The following is a 23,587-nucleotide window of genomic DNA, read 5'->3' on the forward strand; positions in this document are numbered from 1 at the left end:
CAAACCAACGCACAGCGCTACACACTCAAACCAACGCACAGAGCTACAGAGTCAAACCAACGCACAGAGCTACAGAGTCAAACCAACGCACAGAGCTACAGAGTCAAACCAACGCACAGCGCTACAGAGTCAAACCAACGCACAGCGCTACAGAGTCAAACCAACGCACAGAGCTACAGAGTCAAACCAACGCACAGAGCTACAGAGTCAAATCAACGCACAGAGCTACAGAGTCACACCAACGCACAGAGCTACAGAGTCAAACCAACGCACAGAGCTACAGAGTCACACCAACGCACAGAGCTACAGAGTCAAACCAACGCACAGTGCTACAGAGTCAAACCAACGCACAGAGCTACAGAGTCAAACCAACGCACAGAGCTACAGAGTCAAACCAACGCACAGAGCTACAGAGTCACACCAACGCACAGAGCTACAGAGTCAAACCAACGCACAGTGCTACAGAGTCAAACCAACGCACAGAGCTACAGAGTCAAACCAACGCACAGAGCTACAGAGTCAAACCAACGCACAGAGCTACAGAGTCAAACCAACGCACAGAGCTACAGAGTCAAACCAACGCACAGTGCTACAGAGTCACACCAACGCACAGAGCTACGGAGCCGACTGAAACAAACGGGTGAACCAGTTGGGTTCCACTGCACATTTCACATGTTCCCCCTGAATGAGATGTAGAGGTTTGAGATTCCAGAGGTAGGGGACGGGGTGGAGGGGGGTATATAGGGGCAGTGAGTGTGTCTGTCGGGGGGGGGGGTTCGGGCTTGCAACAATGCTTGGCATAAAAACCCTTGAATAACAACCAGTTCCAATGCTATGTTTGCCCCCCTCCCCATTGCCCGGCAACCCGTTTGTTTACGCACAAGCAGGCGGTAAGAAAGTCATAAAGTTTAGGCAGGGGGGGGGGTGAGATGGTTGATGAATGAAAAATTGACAAAAAGCTGGAAAAACACTGGAGGTGAAAAGAAACTGCTCATGGTCAAGTGGAAATCCATCTCCAGCTGGACTCTCATTTACCATATTTCCCAGACAAATATGGCCCCAGGCAAATCAACAAGTAGCATTTGGCAAGTTACAAAGTACTTGTTAGACTTGCTAGAGTTTTTGCCCGGAGGAAAGATGGTATATAACAGTAAGAGATGTGATGACTGGAGGTAGAGCGTCACCATGGCAACTGGTCGAGGAGTGAACTATTCCAAATTCAATCTGACACCCCTCCACCACCACCACCACCACCACCACGTCGGTCTGAAAGAGTGTGTGTTTCCAGTAAGTCAGGGTGTGCGTCACAGTTTGACCCGGGGGGGGCAGAACACAGAATAACCAAGCCATCCTACCGAGTGACTGATGACCCACGGACTGTTTGGAGTCCTTCAGGCCAGAGAATCAAATGCCGAGCTCAGGATCCTCTGTCCATCTTCTGACTGACATATTTATGTATCTTTTGTTAAGAGCAACACAATATAGATTAATAGATAGATAGATATATTAGATAGATAGATAGATAGATAGATAGATAGATAGATAGATAGATAGATAGATAGATAGATAGATAGATAGATAGAGATAGACAGACAGACAGACAGACAGACAGACAGACAGACAGACAGACAGACAGACAGACAGACAGACAGACAGACAGACAGACAGACAGATAGATAGATAGATAGATAGATAGATAGATAGATAGATAGATAGATAGATAGATAGGGCATGTCTACATTAACCCGAAACTAGCGGGGTAAACCCAGCCTATGCCTGTAGCGTGTTTCACCCTTCACCCGAAACTAGGAGGGAGAAACTACCAAAACTACGCAGGCCCCATGGTTTCCCCTGTGGGCGTGGCTATCGAATGACGTATAATCACGCGCTCCCTTGCCCCCTCCGCACTTTTTGTGACGTTGCGCAAGCAAGATGGCTGTGCGGTGTTCAGGAAAGCAGCAGTTGCGTATTCTTTCCCGGGCGCTTATATCTTTTCATAAGTTTAATTTACAAACAGGAGACTCGTGTGCGCGGATGCTATTATCACGAATATAAAAACTGTAACAGGGGCTCCGTTTAACTCTTAGGGGAAGAAGAAGCAGCTCATCTCTTCAGGTGAATGGTTTAGCTGTGAAGCTAACGTTAGCTGTTGGAGCTTTGTAGGATCATAGTTCAGGAGGAAAAGTTCCTGTCACTGTGTGAAAATGAAAATGTCTAAAGTCCAGAAGCTGAGAGCTGTGGTGAAGCAGCGCCTAACTGCGGCTGTTGGAGACATATTTGGGCTGTTTGAAAGAATGATAGCAGAGTATGAGGCGGAAGCTGCTCGTTCAAAGGAGGAGATCGACCGTCAACGAAAACTGTTGGACGCTGTGTGGTTACACAGAGAAGCCTTGCCTCCAGACCTCCAGCAGCTGTTGGCCATTAAAGAAGAGGTTCCCGCTGAGCAGCAGGAGTTGAGCATCAGTCTGGACCAGGAGGAGCCAGAGCCCCCACACATTAAGGAGGAACTCTGGATCAGCCAGGAGGGAGAGCAGCTTCAGGAGGACCCGGAGCCCCCACGCATTAAAGAGGAACAGTGGGAACTCTGGAACAGTCAGGAAGGAGAGCAGCTTCAGAAGGACCGAGAGCTCCCATACATTAAAGAGGAACAGGAGAAACTCTGGATCAGTCTGGAGGGAGAGCAGCTTCAGGTGGACCCAGAGCTCCCACACATTAAAGGGGAACAGGGTGAACTCTGCATCAGTCAGGAGGGAGAGCAGCTTCAAGGGCTGGAGGAGGCTGATATCACCAAGTTCCCATTCACAGCTGTCCCTGTGAAGAGTGAATATGAGGAAGAGAAACCTCAGTCCTCACAGCTTCATCAAAACCAAACTGAGGAGAACAGAGAGGCAGAGCCTCTAGCCAGCAGCTCAACTGAACAGATGACAACAGAAGCTGATGGGAAGGACTCTGGAATATCAGAACCAGCCAGGAACATATATCCAGCTAGTAATTTACAACCAACTAGTGATGACAATACTTCAGACTCTTCTGAACCTGAGGCTGAGACTAAAGACAGTGATGAAGAACGGATGGTAACTAGTGAACCTCAATCAGGTTTAGACTCAGAGAAAAACACCAAAGTTCTTGGGAAGAAAGACTTGTGTTGCTCAGTTTCTGATAAAAGAGTTGCACACAAATCAAAATTGAAGAGAGATACGATAGTCCACACAGGACAGAAACAATTTAATTGCTCAGTCTGTGGTAAAGATTTTCGTCAAAAAGGACACTTGAACGTACACATGATAGTCCACACAGGAGAGAATCCATTTATTTGCTCAGTCTGTGGTAAATGTTTTCGTCAAAAAGGGGTCTTGAATAGACACATGATAGTCCACACAGGAGAGAAACAATTTAATTGCTCGGTCTGTGGTCAAGGTTTTGGTCATAAAGTAAACTTGAAGTCACACATGATAATCCACACAGGAGAGAAAACATTTATTTGCTCAGTCTGTGGTAAAAGTTTCGGTCATAAACGAGACTTGAAGAGACACATGATAGTCCACACAGGAGAGAATCAATTTATTTGCTCAGTCTGTGGTAAAGGTTTTGGTCAAAAAGGAGTCTTGAATAGACACATGATAATCCACACAGGAGAGAAACAATTTAATTGCTCAGTCTGTGATAAAAGTTTTGGTCTTAAATCAGTCTTGAAGATACACATGACACTCCACACAGGAGAGAAACAGTTTATTTGCTCAGTCTGTGGTAAAGATTTTCGTCAAAAAGTAGACTTGACGAGACATATGATGGTCCACACAGGAGAGAATAAATTTAATTGCTCAGTCTGTGGTAAAGGTTTTCATGAAAAAGGAATTTTGAATAGACACATGCTAGTCCACACAGGAGAGAAACAAGTTAATTGCTCAGTCTGTGGTAAAGGTTTTAGTCAAAAAGGATACTTGAAGTTACACATGAGAATCCACACAGGTGAGAAACAATTTAAGTGCTTAGTCTGTGGTAAAGATTTTGGTCAAAAGGCACACTTGAAGAGACACATGCAAATCCACACAGATGAGAAACAAATTAAAGGCTGTGGTGCAGGTAAAAAAAAAAAGATTATTGTGAGAATACCCCCAAAACACAAACAAAATTAAAACATGCCTCCAGGGCAGAAATATGGAGGAAAATGTGCCATTATAATGCACAAGCCCCAAAAAAAGAGCCATCTGGGCCGATAACACCTGTGATGTCACTCGTGCTACTGTACTTACTGTAATAATAATAATATAGTCAATAGGCTACAGCATGCAGAATCAGCGGTGGCAGAAGTACGATAATTATAATTCACCACCAAAGCCAATAGCATTTTGACCCTCAAAAATGCCCCCAAGAAATCTCAGAATGCCCCTAAAAACTGCGCTGTTGTTCACACTAGGCCAAGGGTTCCCAACCTTTTTTGGCTTGTGACCCCACTTTGATATTCCAAAAATCTAGGGACCCCCCCCAGACATTCAAATTGCGTTACAACATTGGTAATATCATCAATGACATCATCAATGCTGACTTTTTTCCTCTGAATTATTCCCCCCAAATTCTGACTTTATTCTCCATATTGGAAGGTTTAGGTCAGTGATGATCACATGATTGATTTGTCTTGAGCCATGTTTTGAGTGTTTTTAAAAATACTGAAGCTTGTGCATTCTGATAGGGTGGTGGGAATTGAGTTCCATTTACCTGTTGCACTGACTGAAAATGCTGATTGTCCAAAAGAAAGCAGTTTTCCTGAATTTAGCCGAGCAGTCTGACTGATGCCCTGGTCTCCCAAGTATGTAACATATATATGTATGTCATGAATTTATTTAAACATCTGGGCACATATCTGCAACAAAGAAAACTTTCAAAGTCAATAAATTATATGCTAATTTTGAATGACAGTGGTAGCTTCTTTTTTATCAAGAATTTTCACATTGTAAAGAGTATAATGGTTTTAGCATAGTCACACCTGCCTGGGACCAGCTGTAGCACGGTAAATGCGAGAGAATCATATTGAGTGCATAAAGAGCAGCAGCGGCTAGATGTATTGTAGGCCGGTGCTTCTCAAAATTGTTCACATCAAGGACCCCTAAACGGACACAAACCACGGACCCCCATCTGATAAGATTTTTACTTTTCGATGTTTTATTACAGAAAGTGTATGAAACCATATGACCACCATGATCATACATGTATTACTTATGGATGGAATTATAGTGAAAATAAATTAACCTTTTTGCTTGGGACCCCCACTGAGTACCACTGCTGTAGGCTAGCTAGTCTCGCTTGCCAGACTTCCCTCCCTGACCCTGTCCCCATTGTATGCTAGTTGATGCCTAATATGTCTAAAGGAATTCATTGGGTTAGCTCTCTAACACAAGTCGTGTTAGTTTGAATCTGCGATTATGCCCAGCTGAAATGCTCAGCAATATTTATTAGTATTACCTCTAGGATGTCAGATTGATGTGTGTCATTTTCTCTTGATAGAAAAATCCCGGGTAGGCTACCGCTGGGTGGCACTCTCATATTGTAAGCGACCCTATTGCATCACCATCACATCTACCCAAGGACCTCAGCCACTTCCGGGTTCGTCCTCTTCCAGCATCCCGTGACCCCATGCTCGTGACAGGCTGCTTTCCTTTGAGAGAGCCTAGGCTAGGCTAGGCTAGGCTGCTGCTATATTTATAGTTGTTGTAACTCGCTAACCGGCTGAAAGCAAACGAGCTGCCCATGGCCCCTGTGGACAGCCCAGACGGCTTTAAAGCACATCTCCGACTGACGCTGCTGTAAGAGAAAAGAGGAAACATGTGGAGAGTTCCTGGCTTCGTGGGAAGAGGTGAGCGAAATGTCAAAACTCCTCTGTGTGCCATGTTGTTGAGTTATTACGTCTTTGCATTCATAAAAAATACGCTGTATTTTTGTAAGAGTCTTACAAAGATCCGAGTAACGTTGGTGTATGATTCAAAATAGACGAGGTCGACGAAAGCATTTTATTCATATTTTATTACGGGGAACGAAAGATCCACCAGTTCCTGTTGACAACTGACAACCGGATTATTTTTGGTTGAAGACACTGCTGCAGCCTGCGCCAGCACCTGTTCACATGAGCACAGAAATGTATGAAACTCTTTAACGCTACATGTATATATGTTAAATTACTTGTATTTATCTATATAACGTAGTAGATTTATGTAGGCTCTGTATGTCTTTATACAGAGTGTAGTGCCTATACTTCCATATCTGCAGAATGCAGTTATTATATGAATGCAAGTATTTTCCATCTGTATGTGCAAGTATTTCATGTTTTTAAGTGTATTTAGTAGGACGATTATACAGTATGTAAGACACTTGGAAATACATATTGCAAGTATATTGCATTGGGTTTTATATATACTGTAGTAGCCTATGTGTTTTTGTGTGAATGCTAAAGTCTGTGAAATGCATGCATTTCAAGCATGTCGTGTAAACCTCAGAATTAAGCAATCATTCCATCACTGGGGCTCACACTTTCATGTTATGTTATGGTGGGTTTATGGTCCAGTGCAGGCTATGAATGGAGTCTGGATCGGAACGTCGATATCCGATATGTGAATTACGTCATATCGGCACCCGATACCGATATCCCGATACCGATATCCTACTCTTACGCTTAGTTCACACAGAGAACCTACGCCTTGCCTTGCCTCAACCCACGCCTACGCCTGCAGACCTTGAGCTGGGCGTGAACCTATTACACGCTTTTGCGACCACACCGCACGCCTTTGCACGCTGAACCTGGAGCCGAGTCACAAGCGCCTCTCCTCTCTCCCGACTGTATTTTTTCATGTGTGGTCCCGAATTATCATAGGTAAAATAAATCGGATATATTTAATGTTCTATTGATGCTGGATATGTATAACCAGGTCTGACTATAGTCGGACATTTTAGAGAGGTGATCTTGCAAGAATATGTGCTGGCAGAATCAACATTGTCCATCTTGCTTCTTCGGTCGCTATTCTGTCTCATGAAGATTTGTTTGCAGACAGGGAGAAAGCCCCACGTGATAGCCACCCGTCAATCTCTCTCTCTCTCTCTCTGCTCAACACTGTTGTAGTAACTCCATTTTATTTTGAAATTCAGTTGACTTTGCCATTTCCCACGGATATTGTCACGTTTTTCTTTCATGGCTTGACAGAAGAAGCCTGCGTGCACGCGCCTTGTCGGCTTGAAAATAGAACTCACGCCTAAACGATAAAATCGGCAAGGCACAGGCAAGGCGTGGGTACACGCAGGGTTCACGCTCAGGCGGCCGGTGTACACAGCCTCGTTGACTAAAACGGACGCCTATTTAAAAGCGTGGGTAAAGGCAAGGCATAGGCAAGGCTTGGGTCGCCGGTGTGAACCCAGCCTTAAGGCCTCTTTGCTGTGTTTAGATAAGTTATGTCAATGAATTCAGCAGATGCACATGTGTTTCATATGTACATTTACAGTATTTCTAAATGGACGATGATGTTAAGTCTCTCATTCCTGCTCTTTTCCTGCTACCTCCCCAGTTTTGAACAGGTGCCATCATGGCAACGCCCCCCTGCGACTGTCCCAGAACCACCATGTGGAGGATGAGGTCATCAACGTCCCCACCGTTCTCTCCACGTCTCGCCACTCCTCTGACTGCAGGTAGCCTTCACATCTCTATCCTCTCTTTTCCCCTCGCATCAGAACGCTTTCCAGCTTTCTGGCTGACGGAAGGTTTCACAGGAAGGGACAAAAAAGGTTTTGTTTGTTTTGTTTTGATCTCACCACGGGTTTGCCTTCAGCCCATTGGCAATTTTAGCAGCTGATGGAAAGAGAAACAAGACCAAACCTCACCAACACACCCCCCACTTTGCTCATCGCCCTCTTATCTCTTTCCCTTAATCTTTCTTTGAATCCCTCGCTCCTTGTAGCGCGCGTGCTGCCATCCTTACAGCTGGTTGCATCATCCAGCAGCATGGGATCTGTGCACCCAGAGGGGTAGTCGAGGAAACACAAACAAAGACGTCTGTCTCAAACATCTCTTAGAATAATTCTGTGATGCCTCAGTAAAATAGACTGGGGAAAGTGAGACAGATACAGTACGGTATATTGTTGTTAGACTTTTTTTTTTTTTTTGCCTTTCTCAGCTCTCAGAAAGGGGAGGATGGAGAGAGGAAGAAGAAGCAGAGGACGTCTCAGTTCTGCTACGCCGGGCTGCCACGCTACACCGCCCTGGATGCTGTGGGATGGGTACCTCCTGGACTGACTTACGCATTTGCTTGCAAACGCATAATGATGCATAACCATACAGTAACAATGCTAAAACAACCATTCACAACAAAGTCACCTAAAAAAAAAAGCAAAAAATAAATAAAAATGTATCAAATACATTGAGATTGATGTAAGCACAAAGTACAGTGCAGTTGCAGTGTATTTGACACAAGCATGATGTGTTGTCTAAATAAATAGTCTTAGATTCAAACACACTGCAAAATATTGGTTCAGTAGACCAAGTAATTATCTTATTTTCCAATGGAAGCTCATGTTTACAACTGAAAATAAATGCAGCCCTCAGGTGGTACAAAAACTGTCAAGCAATAGCAGGCTTTGGAGCAAAATATGAGCTGACTGGTAAAATGATACAGTTCGCCTCTTGCTCCCGTGCAGAAAAAAAACGTCTTGTTCAATAATTTGCAGATAATGCATTTAACAGTCGAGGGGGTTCTGCCTTACTGATCAAACCAATCTGCAGCTAGCTGATGTGTTCATAGAGCTCCACCTAGTGGTCTCACTAGATAACTGGCCCGTACAACCCGACTGTAAACATTAGTGCAAGGAGTAGCTGTGATAATTCTCTCATTGCCATGATGACAGTGGAGCTGATGTTTTCCACAGGGTGCAGCGGCGGTTCTGTTCATGCAGCTCTGCAGGAGGATCCACTCCCAGTTCTCCTCGGGAAGTGAGCCAGCTCCCAGTCCCACCCATGGACCCCTGTCAGGGTCCTCCACACTGAACAAGTGTGGCTACCACATCCTGTTGGAGACATGTGAGTCCTGACTGCACCATTATAACTAATCAGTAGGCCCACTCATGGTTCACCTGGACTCGTGAAGTGCATTCTTCATTCGTTTTAAACAATAGATATTTAACCCTCTTAGCTCTAGAACGGTTTGAATCATGTGTGTTCAGCATTGTTGTGACGCTCCTTTGGGGCTGCTTTCTTCGCTCTCCAGTGTCCAGACGGGACGTCCTGCCCAGAGGGAGGGGTGTGTTGTGTCTCCCCGGGGTGCCAGAGAGACAAAACCAAGCTGAGACCCCGGCCCAAAGCAGCAGTGGAAGTGACAGTACGCCCCACAACAGCACTGAGCAGGACCACCTGACTGCTGACAGTTTGTTCTCCACCCACCAGAGAGTAGACCTGAGGCAGGACTCTCCTTTAGCAGGTTCGTTCAGTCCTATGTGGGAGTCTTGCTTGAAAGATTGCATGTTATACGGTCTATAATAAGGAGCAGTGTTTCTCTGATCATCAATTAACCTTATTAATCTTGGATCCATTGTCTGAACTACAGAAGAATCATCGTTCTCAGGATTGTCCCACTCTGAACACAAACATGCAGAGAGAGACAACACACCGAGAGAAGACAATGACAAGGTGGGATTCAATTCTACCTCCATGAGTTTATTTGGAGATTATTTTGAGGAAAGCAGGGTTTCCCCTCCTTTCTTGTGGATGACCATTCTTGGCATCAACACTTTTCTTTAGTCAAGTGTTTTCCCTTCCTCTGTGTGTCCCAGGACGTCCCGTCTGATGAGGAGAGGCTGGCAGGAGCAGCTTTGAATCTCGGACACGTGGCCGACTCCAGTGTGCCGGTTATCCTCAACATCATCGGTACTGATTTCACAGCTACTCCCCCATAATGACTTGCAGCTACACACCAAATTATTTTCACCCATTGATGCCTAGACAAAAACAGTCGGTTGTATACAGACCAAATGTCATCATATGCTCTCAAGTTTTCCCTTGGAGAATGTTTCTTTTGGTTCTCCTCTGTAGCTAATATCTGCCTCTCTCTGTTCACGCCACGGCAGGTCTGGAGAGTGCCAAGAGTGAGAACTACGAGGCAGCTTTCACCTGTTTTCATGCTGCAGCCCAGCGTGGATACAGCAAGGCCCAGTATAACACAGGCATCTGCTACGAGAGGGGCCGGGGAGTAGGCAAGGACAAGGCCATGGTGGGTGCCCAGCAGATTTATGGATATCCTGGTGCTTCCTGCTTGACTGGTATAGTCAGTCACTGACGTAGTCAACGTATGAGATGGATTCAAGTCTGTTCTGTAAATGTCTCATATATTCAGATATATATACAGTATATATATATATATATATTTGTTTTACCAGGAATCCCCATTGAGTGAGACCTGGTCAGAAATTGTTGTAGGTTGTTTCTGAACGAAACAGCCGACATTTGAAAGATTGGTATTGTTGGTGTTGTTTAGTGCTTTGATTCATTGTAATGTCTCTTGTGTTTTCTCCACCAGGCTCTGCATTACTACTTGCAGGCAGCGGTCGGAGGCCACGTGCAGGCTCAGTACCGCTACAGTAAGCTTCTCCTGACCAGCAGGGGGCAGCAGAGCGCCGAGGAGCTGGACAGAGCCATCAGTCTGCTGGAACAGGCTGCTGAAGCTGGACTCACAGAGGTGGAAACAATGACAAAATAACTTAAACTCAACTTAAAGAGCACATCAACACTAAATCACGTACAATTACGGGTTGAAACATTCAAGGAGGTTGCTCTTTTGGCTGATGGAAAATGAGGTGTTTTCCATAAGCTGTCAAAGGCTAAACACCTACTTTGACATCACTGATTGGGGTGTGGCTAGAAGTTTCAACTCATAGAGAGCAGTGCAGCAGTAATGTTCAGCCCTGTGTGATTTAGTGTTGATTTATGCTTTAAATCTGTCACAGTATTTTGTTAAACTCACTGATGTTTAGATAGATCATGGCACTAAGATCCTGGTTTTATTTTGATATCTCTGGAACGGAGCAAGTAAATTCATAATTATGACAGAATTGAATCATCTAAATTCCTCAAATGTATTTTAACATATTGCTGTTAGACTATACCAATAGATGGGTGGATGAAGGCAGGCAGCATATACAGTATGACTAATTCACTTTTAGTGAGTGGGTGCAAGGGCAGCAGTGGGATTCAATTTAAACAACCTATGAGTTTCAAATATACATACTACAGCATGCGCTGGGACGCATCATCAGTGATGTTAACTGGGGTCGTAAGGTGTTTCGGGTCTATCAACATCATACACCCTCGCCCAGTAGACCCAGCCGAGGCCGATTAAAGACCCCGACCCGTGTCCCAGAAGCAGCCACTCACGGATCAGCCTTCCTACTCTGTCTGCAACGTTGCCCGCGGAAGGGTTGATCACGCCCAATCCGCTGCAATAGAGTTAGTGCTACACCGCAGTATTACCCTTCAGTGCATGGAGGTCTAAGGCGCTGTGGGGTGACTCCAGGCCGGGCACCTCCTTCGTCTCACCAGACCCTCCCACGGAAAAAGGCAATCCTACCATGCCGTACCATGGGCAGGGAGGATGCCTCAAGAAGGCCTGTGCGCTGCACGTCATTTGCCTGCGCCAAGCACCTCGCTCTAGCCTGTCTCTCCAGCTTGTCACCAAACTATACTTGGTTGTCACCTAGTCTATTCCTAAGTGTCACTGGCCAGGGGGAGCCAGGATTCTATGTTTCAAATATACATACTACAGCATGCGCTGGGATGCGTCATCAGTGATGTAAGAGAGACATTACATTTTATCATGCCGTTGGAAATCCATTGTCCAAAAGTGTTTCCTCTACATCACCCACTCATTTCCCAATTTGATCAAGAAACACATTGTTTTTAGAATTGTAAAGTAACCATTTATCACAATAAGATGAAAGTAGTGATAGCTTAAAGTGAAATGGGCAATAGCTCTGCTCTATTGGGTGTTCGCTGAATTGGGTTAAGCTCAAGATTAGCAGGGAGTAAACCTCTCCTAGTTGCATTATGAAAAAGAACCAAAGCAGGTGGAGGTAAAGTCTTTGCCATCACTAGATGGTAGTCGCAGCAGAAATAATGCCCCCTAGTGGCGGGTGCTAAACGACTGAATTGACACAATGCTCTCTCTTCCTCCTCCTCTCTCCTCAGGCTCAGGTCCTCCTCGCCTCGGTCTTCTCGCAGGAGCCAGTGAGAGATGGGCGCAGGTCTGTCCACTACCTGAAGATGGCAGCAGAGACAGGAGTGAGTGGCCTTCTAGATGCTTCTACAGTTCTATCTATTCTATGGTTTCATCTCTGACATTTCACCTTACATTCCCAGTGTCTCTATCCCTGAATGTTTATTTCAGTAGAGTGATATGTATTCACCTTATTCTTTGCCCATACAAGGACGCTTCTGCATGACGTCATTTCGTAATCGTCTTTCCGGTTTTAAACACGGAAGTAGAGTACGCCTACCGCAGTCAATAGACTTGCCAAAAAGCTGTTTTCAAGCTAAAAAAAACCCAAACTGTTTTAAAGTTTTAATATTTGTCGGGTGAGAACGTAACATATATGTGACCAGTTTATCAGAATAACGCCTATTGGAAATCTTTAATGAGCAGCGAGGACCAGGAGCGCTGACTGTGCTGACACCGGTCGGACTAGCTATCTGTCAAACCCTACTGTAGGCTACTGGCAGTGAGAAAACACTGTCGACGTGCTTTTCTAACTAACATTAAATGCCGACCGGGTACAGCCACCGGCTCCTCGCAGCAGTAACGTTATGAACATGTAACTGAAGTTGGCCGCAGTGTAGCTTAATTCTGAATGTTGCCAAACTTCATTCATACTGACGTTTTATTTTGAAAATGGCCGCCAACTAGCGCTGAACCGGACGAACAAATACGTAAGTGGGCGTGGTGAATTAGGTGAATAGTCTACTGTCGTAAAGAAGTATGTCCTCCAGTGTCAATTAATAGGTGAGGTCCTGCTGCATCAGGATGTTGGGGATGGCCATAACACGGTTTTATTGATTGGCATCTATAAGAGCATCATGATGTCAGCATTAAAGAGACTCTGTTTTCCAGGAAGTAAAAGTAATCGGAGTTTGTTTCGCAGGAACTTTAAAGTGGTTCTGATGCTAACTTGGTTTGTCTGTGTGTGTCTGCACAGGACGGCACCGCCCTGCTGTTCCTGGGTCAGTGTTATGAGCGTGGCTTTGGGGTGCCTCAGAACCTGAGCAGAGCCATTGTATTCTACAAACAAGCCGCTCAAGCAGGCAACGGCCAGGCGAAGAGCTTACTGATGCCCCCTAGTGGCAGGGCAGGTAAGGACAATCACACATGCACAGAGACACAGTAGGGCAGGGATACTCAACTTGCTTTGCCCGGGGGCCACTTTCGTGAAATGATAGAAGGCCAGGGGCCAGTTAATAAACAAACAATATACATTTTTCTGTTGCGGGTTGTAGGTTTTTGGGGTGTCAGCCGGAGTTTAGTGTGACAATGTTGTGCACACCGGATAGTTAGTTAGGTTAAGTACATACATAAGTGCCTGGGTAGCGAGCAGACGGCAGTATTTAACAATTTAGCAGCTAAATCATAGATTATTGAAAGATATTCCATATTCCAGAGGGAAATGCTATAACAGAAGTGGAGTATTGGCCAGAATTACATGAACATTTGGACACTTATTCAGCGGGTATCTTACATGTTGCGTTCAGGTGCACTGTAAAAAAGAGGAAAAAAAAACATTTTTCTTTTTTTCTTTTTTTCAATTCCATCACGGGCCACATGTGGCCCACGGGCCGCAAGTTGAGTATCACTGCAGTAGGGTCTCTCGGTTATAAAGACATTTATATTAATCACTGTCTTGTGCATTTATTCTGTGATGGCATCGAATGTAATACGGTGTTAATGAGCCAATCCCTCATATCACAGATGATAAGGGTGATGATATCAGTGAGAATGTGCAATTAATTTCTCTGTCTCTCTAATTAAAATATGCTTTATTGGCATGAATGTCACAACAACTCTCTCTCTCTGTCACCTTCCCCTCCCTCTCTCTCCCCCTCTCCTCGCCTGGCAGAAGATGCGGTGTTGCGCTCCATCCGTTCAGCTCCGTGTTTCTCTGTGTCCGAGCGCCTCCGCCAGCAGCCGCTGTCCTCCCTGGCTGGTGTCATGCCCGTCGCCCTGCCCCTCCTGCCCCACTCCTGGAGCACGGGCAGCCTGGGCACCCCACAGGCGGCGACGTCCTCCATGCCGCTTCACCTCCATCCCCGCCCCCATGGCATTGAGGGAGGCGCCTGCCAGTGGACCGTCGGGATAGGATAGTTGGCTCAAGCTAGCACGGGCCAACCAGAAGAATGTATTTAGATTTGTGGGAGAATGTGTTTTCACCAGAAGAAAACGGTCAAAGTATGTAACTTCTGTGCATATTGTGTTAAGTCTGGATAAGTATTTTATAATCAAATATATTTTATAGTCAAACGGTTGAGTGTGGAGCTGTTTCTCAATGTGTTAGTTATATATATATATAGATGTGTGTGTGCGTGTGCATGTGTGTCTGAAAGGTTTTTTGAGGATATGGTCTTACTATATTTTGTTTATCATGGCATACATAAGCTTTTCTCTATTTTGTTTTATACAGTTCTGTGCAAAGGTCTTGTAAAAAGAAAAATGTTTCTTTAAAAAAAAACTACTATATAGAGCAGTCTACTGACACACTAATGCCAAAGACAAATAAATAAACCTCTAAGACAAAATGTATATAAAACATCTAGGCTGCCCAAGACTTTTGCCAAGTCTGTGTGTATATTACAGTAATATAAGCTCTCTCGAGGATAGGAAACTGGTTCTTGTTGCCTTTGAGTTGCTTGTTATTGTTACCCGGCTCAAGGAAGTAACAAAGGAGGAGTCATACAGCAAATTAAAAGTTAAGACAATAATTTATTAACTACAACTAGATGGAAATGACTAGACAACACAAACTACATTAAACAAAAAGCACAGAACAAAAGGTGCATTGGTGAGGAGAGAGAGAGAGACTGACTGGTCTGAAGTTCTTCTCAATGAGTACATAGATTTAGTTTTAAACATAGTTTTAACTTTTATTTTGGTGTATGACATTCATTGTTTTAAACGAGCTGGCTTCTAACATTATTGGAAATAATCTCAGGTGGTGTCTCCCTCCACTCATGTGGATTTAATCAAATTCATAATTGTGTCTTCTGCCAAGTGTTTGCCAGACTGAAACTGACAAACCTTGACATTATTGTCATATTATAAAGGTCACCTTAAATACCGGTAATATTTAATTTCTTAGCAGGCTGATTTGAACAAAGCAGTCCAGTATGGTGAAGAAAGAACTTGAAAAGAACAAAAGGGAAAATGTTGAGTGTTGGAATGGCTTGTGATGTTAGCTTTGAATGTGAATAGGCTAATATGTGTAATCATGCTCTTTGAGGGAGATGCACTATTGCTAAACGCACAAATAAACATTATCTATGACTGTGTGGTTACTTTGTGACTCAGAATCAATCAAATAGCTATTGAAAGGGAGACTCTGAACCGGCTGGCTTTCAGAGGGACAAATGCAGCAGGCCATGCAGCATTTTAAAACCATTCAAATTTCTCCAGACTATTGCATGATGACGTAAGGGCCCGATGATGTGTGATTTTCATTATCTTGACTTGGATGAAAATAGCACCGAGAGATTTACATGCAATGTTTACGTCTATCCCCGTGCGCCGAGCGTCCTCGCTGATTGGCCGGCGGGGAGGTGCGACCTCCACAGCGCCGCTCCGGGATGCGCTGGCGCAGAGAGACAGTGCAGCGCAGACCAGGCGGGTACGCGGGGCTGGGGAGGGCTGCTGATGATGTGATGTGAATACGGGTCGGGCCGGCTTCAGCTACCACGGGCGGACTGCTGGCACTTCAAAAAAGCGGCTGTCGCCTCGGCTGTGCTCACTACGGTGTCGTCGTGGGAGCGGTGACCGAAGCGGTGAGTGGATGGAATTGGAAACAGACATGGGGTGCGCTCCCCTCCCCAGTGCGGCGGCGGTGATGATGGGGACGGGGAGGTGTTGGCTGGTGAAGATTTACTGCGTCTGCTGTATCGACAGTGTTTGCTTCAACGTTATTGGCAAGTCCGCCTACATGCATCCTTTGCGCTAGGGCAGATTTGGAGATGAGCTAGCTGCTGCTGACAGAGAGGTGGTGTACTGTACTGTAGGGAGGAGGAAGCAGGAGACGAGGCTGTCTGAAATGACTACTCCACCCATGACATCATTGAGCTTTGACTTTTTACAAGTTCATTTTCTCGCCCCAGTTGATGCTGTCATCTGTTGCATTCCATACACAGCTACGAGGCAGGGGGTCTAGATCAGAGTTGAGTAGTAAATCTGAGCCTGTCTGTGACAGTAATTTGATGAATGTTACTTTACTTCTGTTGGCCAAGGCCTGTGTCACGTGTCAGTAATAACTGATCAATTTCATATCCATTCTAAAAGGCATCTTATTGATGTCAAGTGGCTGGGAGCCAGCCATCACTCTTTTCTTTTCTAATTGGCCTTCAAATCTATTTATTTATGTCAATGCTTCAAATAGGCATATAATATGAAACAATGTCATCTCTGTCAAGTGTCCTCTAGACTGGTTTAGCAGGCCTCCACCCACAGGATATAAGCCCAGACTGTATTAAAAGCTGCTATAAGAACCCTGTTTTGACACCGTGCACCAAAAATCGAGAGAGGAAACATTGTATTTTGTCTGTCAACAAATTATTTTTTATTCATCCTTGATAATCACACAAGTAAATCTGTAACAGAGTTTCTTTCTTTTGAAATGCAGTCATGTGATTTTCAAATTTACACTCCAAAACAAGAACAGATACTCTAATATGCAATACAACACGCAAAGGAGAACAGCGCCGCGACAAAACGAGACGAGATAAGGACAAAATTGATAGGCTATTGACTTGCACCGAGACAAGGAGAGGAACCGGATTAAAGCCATGGTGGTATGGATACAGGTTGCTGCTGTCCTGTGACCAGCTGGTAGTGTATCTTGTGAATGACCTCCGGTGTTGGGAGCACAACAGATTTATTGAGGGCAAAGCGTTTAAGTCCCTCTGTGTGTGTTGACTGTGCCCAGTGTCCTGCTGATGAAACTGCTGTGTCATTCTCCTCGCTCTCTCCTCCTAGTAAACCTCCCCCCTCTCTCTCTCTCTCTCTCTCTCTCTCTCTCTCCCTCTGTCTCTCTCTCTCTCCCTCTCCCTCTCTCTCTCTGTCTCTCCCTCTCTCTCTCTCTCTCCCTCTCTCTCTCTCTCTCTCTCTCCCTCTCTCTCTCTGTCTCTCCCTCTCTCTCTCTCCTCTCTTCGCCCCACTTTCAAATTAATGGAGACCTGCATCGTGGGTGGGGGGGGGGGGGGGGGGGGGGGGGTGGCAGATAAGCTGCTATCTCTGTCTAGATCATCCAGTTTGTCTGTAACTCAGAGATAGAGATAGAGAGAATGACAATAGGGACTTGATGTCCTCCTGGTCATTTCAGTTGTCTCGGGGGTATCAGGAGCTGAAATTTATCGCATGTGATATTCAAATTAAGATATCATGGATTAGGAATGTGTATCTTCTTCAAAATGTCAGCTTTCCTGAAACAGCCTTCTGTTCAGCTTGACATGATATCAATGTATCTTTGACATTATCCGATGGCTTTTTGAAAGGGTTTATAAGCCAAAGAGGATGGGAGACTTTTCTCAACCCATAGAGGAACATAATCCTTGTGAAATCCAAATGTACAAGGTTTTTACACGGCAACAACAGCCATACTGCATGCCTCGCGTACGAAGGATACTTGGTATCCTGATGAAAGAGGTGCACGCTGTGCAGGTAAAGCTGTGTACCTGTTGGTCCCTGTGCACGCAGGCCTGGAAAGCCAGCGCAGATTCAGCACAAAGCAGGTTGTTTTTGTTGTTGTCTGGCTCACGGACAGAGAGACAACGCCACAGCCACCCAGGGAGAGAGGAGAGGGGTCCCGCATGAACAAACTGCACCGCCCAGGGATTCTGCTCGCTCCAAAGTCCCTCCTCTCTCTCTTTTTCCCAAGATCTTGTCTGGCTTTCAGATCTGCTGCGTTTGTGTTTTCCATGTTTCGGAGAAAGGCAGCGATGTTGACCGCAGTATTGTTTTGGGTGTGTGTTTATGTGTGTCTGTGCATGCAGGCTTTGTTTGTGTGTGTGTGTGTGTGTGTGTGTGTGTGTGTGTGTGTGTGTGTGTGTGTGTGTGTGTGTGTTTATGTGTGTCTGTGCGTCCCGTGCAGGCTTTGTTTGTGCGTGTTGTTAGATGGATGTATGAGCCTGTGTTCGCATGCTTCAGCATGTTTTTCTACCTGTATGATCTGTTTGTGTGTGTGTGCATGTGTGTGTGTGTGTGTGTGTGTGTGCAGTACATGCTGTTCCACAGGCTTAATTAGACCACCCTGGAGAAAAACACAAGTGACAGTGATGCAACCCAAACGTGTGCCTTGTCTTGGGATCACAGTGATTCTCTGTCACCGTCTGCGGCTCCATCGCTCCCCATCTGTCTGCGTTCAACAGCACAGAGCTGATGCAGCCAGATATATAACATTACATTACATTACATTACGTCATTTGGCAGACGCTTTTATCCAAAGCGACTTACAATAACCCATTTTTGTCAGCAATAGAGCAATCAACTATGGAGCACAGTCTATGACAACTACAACTTCTGAAGGAACAGTGGTACAAGTTTAGGTTAGTAGTTTGTTTTTGTTTTTTTAGAAAGAGAGAGAAAGAAGTTAGATCAAGAAGGGCCCAGATATAAGGCACACATCTTGCTAGCTAGTTAGCACAGAAGCTGATGCAGCCAGAGATATAAGGCACACAGCTTGCTAGCTAGTTAGCACAGAGCTGATGCAGCCAGAGATATAAGGCACACAGCTTGCTAGCTAGTTAGCAGCTACTTAGCTGGCTGCCACTGCTGCCACCCCGCAGACTGGCTCACTACTTAGCCCCGGCTTTGAATGTCAGTCCTGAATTAATACATCTTTAGGGGCCAAATATCAGGCAAATACAATCCAGTTAATGACTGTGATGCAATGTTTTTAGCATTTCAACACTGACATCTTATGTGGAAAATAGACTGTGTGACTGGAAAGGATGTGAGGCGGCTTCAGTGAAAGTCTCTGTGATTGGCCGATTACCTTCCCCTTGTCGGCCATGGTAACGGATCAGAGGACGAGAGATGTCTGACACCATATTAAACTTCCCACCAAAACACACTGCGCATGGAGGCCTGGTTACCTCAGGTCAAGATGGCTTCTGTTGTCATGATAGTGGATCAACTGATAATTAGACCATTCTGTGATGTCCGATTCCTTGGCGAGAGACAGAGACAGAGTGAGAGAGAGGGAGGGAGTGAGTGAGTGAGAGAGAGAGAGAGAGAGAGAGAGGTGTAGCGCAGTAGTTCATATATCTTACATGACCTCTGACAGTGTCTCTCTTCTCCCCGCAGCGATATCTCTGCAGCATTTTGCCAGTCAGCCATGATGTCGGTCCAAACCCCACCCCTCTCCCGCTCTGGCTCCTCCCCTTCCAACGTGGGCTTGGCCAACCGCAGCGGCACCTCCGCCGCCCCGCCCACCTCCCTTAGCCTTCGCTCCTCGTACAACCAGCTGCTCGGGTGCGACGTCATCAAGGAGTCCGTGGAGTCCATGGAAACCGGCGGATCGGCCACCTTGCCGAAGAGCCGGCAGAGATACGCCATGACGAGCGTGCGGAGCGCCATGGGGCTAAGCGACAACCTGGCCCCCTCTTCCAAAAACCAGCCCCCGAGCCGAGGGAGGGGTCTCCCCACAAAGTCGTCCTCCAGCTCGGCCCTCTACTCCTCCTCTACCTCCTCGCCCTTCAACACCACCAACCCCAAACTGGCCAAGAATGGGGCCAACATGCAGAGGCGTGCAGAGAGCCAGCAGCAGGAGCTGAGCAGAGCCAACACAGAGGGCAAAGCGCACAATGATCTCATCAATAACCCCGGCTTCGATTGGCTGGAAGTCACGAAAGACAACTCGCAGCTGCCCCCGTTCCGTAGAAGGACCAAGAGCTTCCTGGAGTACCACGAGAAGGGCTTGGATCTGGACCTCAGGTGGGGCAACAAGGAGGACAGGGGGGAGAAGAAGCAGCAGCCTTCCCCCGAGAAGGAGCAGGCCAGTCCCGCCAAGGAGAGGGAGAGCCAGGAGGAGGAGAAGCCCGGCGACAAGCAGCCTGACCAGGCAGAGAAAGAGGAGGTGGAGGCAGTGCTGGAAGAGGAGGAGAAAGAGGACGATGACCCCACGCCGACCCCGCGACAGCCCCTGCTGCCCGTGGTGGTGGAGGCCCCGCTCTCCTCCACCTCCACCCCTTCTTCCACCACCAGCCCAGAGTGGCTCCCAGACAACCACACCCTCCAGAGCCAGCCTCCAGCCCAGGGCAGGGAGGAGCTGTGTGCACCGGTTCAGCCCAGTCCAGCCAAGCCCCCCAGGAGCGCTCAGCCCCGGGTGATCAAGGTGGAGCTGCACCCCGACAACGAGAACCAGTTCGTGCAGCAGTACCCGCCGGCGTCATCCCCGAAACTGGCCAGAGCCGGGGAGAGGAACACCCCGACCAGGCAGCAGGCGCCGCCCCCCGCACTGCCCGACCCCGACCCAGAGAACGAGTTCCCTAAGGTGGGCATCACGGTGGAGCTGGGTCCGGACACGCCTTCAGAGGACGAGGACTCCAGCTGGACCACCCTCTCCCAGGAGACACCCTCTCCTCAGAGTCCACAGGAGACAGGTTGGATGTGTGTGTGTGTGTGTGTGTGTGTGTGTGTGTGTGTGTGTGTGTGTGTGTGTGTGTGTGTGTGTGTGTGTGTGTGTGTGTGTGTGTGTGTGTGTGTGTGTGTGTGTGTGTGTGCGTGGGCGTGTGGGCGTGCATGTGGGTATGTGTGTGCACGCTGTCTCCTCATCTGATCTGTCTCTCAAAAATATGAGTATATTTGTCTCTGTCTTCACCCTACTTGCATCCCCTTCCTTCCTTTCTCTCTCTCCCTCCGTCTACCTCCCCCAGACAGTCTGCTCTGGAAATGTACCGAAAGCCTCTCCTTAAGCCACAACGATCACTGCAGCAATACTGCTGAAACCTTTACGGCCCCTGTGAGTCACCTTACAGCGCCGAGGGATCCGGGGAAGAAGATGGATAGACGCATCGGATATTGCGGAAAAGGAAAGAAAAGAGTGAGAATAGGAGGAGCAAGATGTAGGAAGTGATGATTGCCATGGAAATGTGACAATGGAGGACGGGGAGAGAAATATGAGAACGGCAGAGAGGCAGAGAAAAAGGAAACCGAGAGAGAGAGAGAGAGAGAGAGAGAGAGAGGGAAGACTGAGAGAGAGAGAGAGAGAGGGGGAGGACAGAGAGAGAGAGAGAGAGAAAGAGGGTGGACAGAGAGAGGGAGAGAGAGAGAGAGAGAGGGAGGAGAGAGAGAAGCTTCTGTCCGTTGGGTCCTGCTACGGGGGATGAACCCCGGGGTTGCTATGACAACAGAAACTAAAGCTGCATTCACACCGACCTATTAAAGTTTGTCGCTGGCGTCGAGTTTACATACAAAGTCAATGCAAACGAGCGATTGAGCGTATATTCGCCTGGGAGAATAATCGCTGGGCGTCCGAGCGGCAGAGACAGAGCGACAGGGAGAAAATACGCTCGTCGCTCGAGATGAAATATCCCAACTCCAGCGAAAATACGCTGGCATCAGTCGCTCGCTGTTCAATGCTGATTGGCTGCTGTGTGAGAGCGAGTCAAGGATCACTCTGGCTTGGAACAAACCACTGGTTTATTGTGTGGCAACAAACCGCATTGACAGGCTGACAGCTGACATGAAGTGAAGTCTGTACTACCGGTATGCAGCTCGCATTAGGAGCACGCTGATAGGCTTAGCTTGTAAACAATGACGGTGGCTCGTAGTGGACAAACAGCATGACATTGCATAACGTTATATCCCCCACATGTCCGTCATTTCGTGTGCCTGTTGATGAGCGATTTAAACAGAGCGACAGAGCGATTCCAAAGGGTTGACTTGAGCGACAGAGCGAAAAATAAATATCTCGGTGTGAACGCTCCTTAAGTAGGGACAGGCTGACCATCTTTGAAATTTACCCTGTCCACCCGTGTGTGCGTGTGCGCGTGTGTGCGTGTGTGTCTGTGTGTGTGTGTGTGTGTGTGTCTGTGTGTGTGTGTGTGTGTGTGTGTGTCAGGGTTCCCACACCTTCTTAAACACCAAATTCTAGGACTTTCCAGGCTTCCATCAAATTCAAGGACCCAGCACGGCATAGTTTGAGACATGGATCAAGATTTGAGAGAAGGAGATTTGTGTGCATGTCCACTTGTGTGTGCGTCATGTCTTTGTGTCTCCCTGTCCTCCGTCAGCAGACATGTGGGCTGACGGGGACCTGCCCCCGGGCTGGCGTGAGGTCTCCGGCTCGACCGAGGTCTATTTCTGGCACGTCCCCACCGGTACCACCCAGTACCACCGACCTGCTGCCCCCAGTGACCAGCTCACCTCCCCCAACACCCAGCCCGAGGTCCAGCCCGAGGTCCAGCCCGACAGGCAGCCCGACGTCCAGCCCGACAGGCAGCCTGACGTCCAGCCCGACCTACAGCCCGACACCCAGCCTGACGCACAGGAGGCACAGGAGGCACAGGACAGCCTCAGGCCACCCAGTGAGGTGAGAGGAGACACACCACAAACCGCATGAGGACGATAATATTAGATATTAGGGCAACAGCAGATCCCTGACATCAGGCCAAGTGTATTCAACTGCGTCAGTACTGCGTTAGTATTCAAGGATACATGCAGGACTAGGGTACATTCAGGTACTAGGGTTTGAGTGAAATACACTTTTGAAGGGCAACACCAGTGCAGATGTCCAGGTGGAAAACAGCTCCTCTGAAACAGCATTTAAACGATTAAAGCTCCCCAATAGAGTACCGCAGGAATGAGTCTGGCAGACCCAGATGTTAGCACTTCCAATGGGATTTTTATATGGGCATTTTGGTTAAATCCATAAGGTATGTGGTTAACAAAGGTTTATGAAACAGTGAAGTTTGTGTTCAGCAAGATCATCTTCACAATGAGGACCACTTTTATGACTTTTTAAGTGTTTTCTGAAGATCGCATAAAAAAATACGCTTCAGAAGTCATGTGGAGCATATACTTCACTAACGAGCTTGTTTTTGCAATGGACAGGCGAGACTTGGATCAAGCGTAAGGTAAATACAATCATTCATTTTCTCTATCTCTCTCTCCTAGCAAAAACATAAAAAACAAATACATAAAATGCTTCCATACTGCTTGTAGCGAAGCTTGTGGGCTTGCTGGGGGCGAAGCTTTTAGGCTTGCCTCGTGAAGTGTGCTGGATCGTGGATGAGGGCTCACGGGCTGTGGTCTCCATCTCCATCACAGGGATGGAGATAGGGACCGAGATGTCGGTCCTCGGACGCGGTTGAAATACC

General features: G+C 46.8%; 2 protein-coding genes across 3 annotated transcripts in view; both read left to right on the forward strand.

The window, feature by feature from the left end:
* The first annotated feature begins 5,654 nt into the window (after positions 1 to 5,654).
* On the forward strand, positions 5,655 to 15,521 carry dele1 (DAP3 binding cell death enhancer 1). The gene is made up of 12 exons (XM_083651293.1): positions 5,655 to 5,851; positions 7,548 to 7,668; positions 8,154 to 8,256; positions 8,902 to 9,052; positions 9,240 to 9,449; positions 9,576 to 9,658; positions 9,802 to 9,895; positions 10,096 to 10,238; positions 10,545 to 10,703; positions 12,209 to 12,301; positions 13,213 to 13,366; positions 14,128 to 15,521. The coding sequence occupies exons 1-12, from the start codon at positions 5,821 to 5,823 to the stop codon at positions 14,370 to 14,372; spliced, it is 1,587 nt and encodes a 528-aa protein (XP_083507419.1). The 5' UTR covers positions 5,655 to 5,820; the 3' UTR covers positions 14,373 to 15,521.
* Positions 15,522 to 15,918: 397 nt separating this feature from the next.
* apbb2a (amyloid beta (A4) precursor protein-binding, family B, member 2a) overlaps positions 15,919 to 23,587 on the forward strand; it is a 62,662-nt gene continuing 54,993 nt past the window's right edge. For both annotated transcript variants that reach the window (XM_083652061.1, XM_083652062.1), the window contains exons 1-3: positions 15,919 to 16,042; positions 19,572 to 20,869; positions 22,502 to 22,800. In XM_083652061.1, the coding sequence (XP_083508187.1) occupies positions 19,603 to 20,869; positions 22,502 to 22,800 (1,566 nt within the window). In that variant the 5' untranslated portion in view covers positions 15,919 to 16,042; positions 19,572 to 19,602. The remainder of the gene's footprint in view (positions 16,043 to 19,571; positions 20,870 to 22,501; positions 22,801 to 23,587) is intronic.

Source organism: Poromitra crassiceps (assembly GCF_964638095.1).
Source record: "Poromitra crassiceps genome assembly, chromosome: 15".
Taxonomy (NCBI): Eukaryota; Metazoa; Chordata; class Actinopteri; order Beryciformes; family Melamphaidae; genus Poromitra; species Poromitra crassiceps.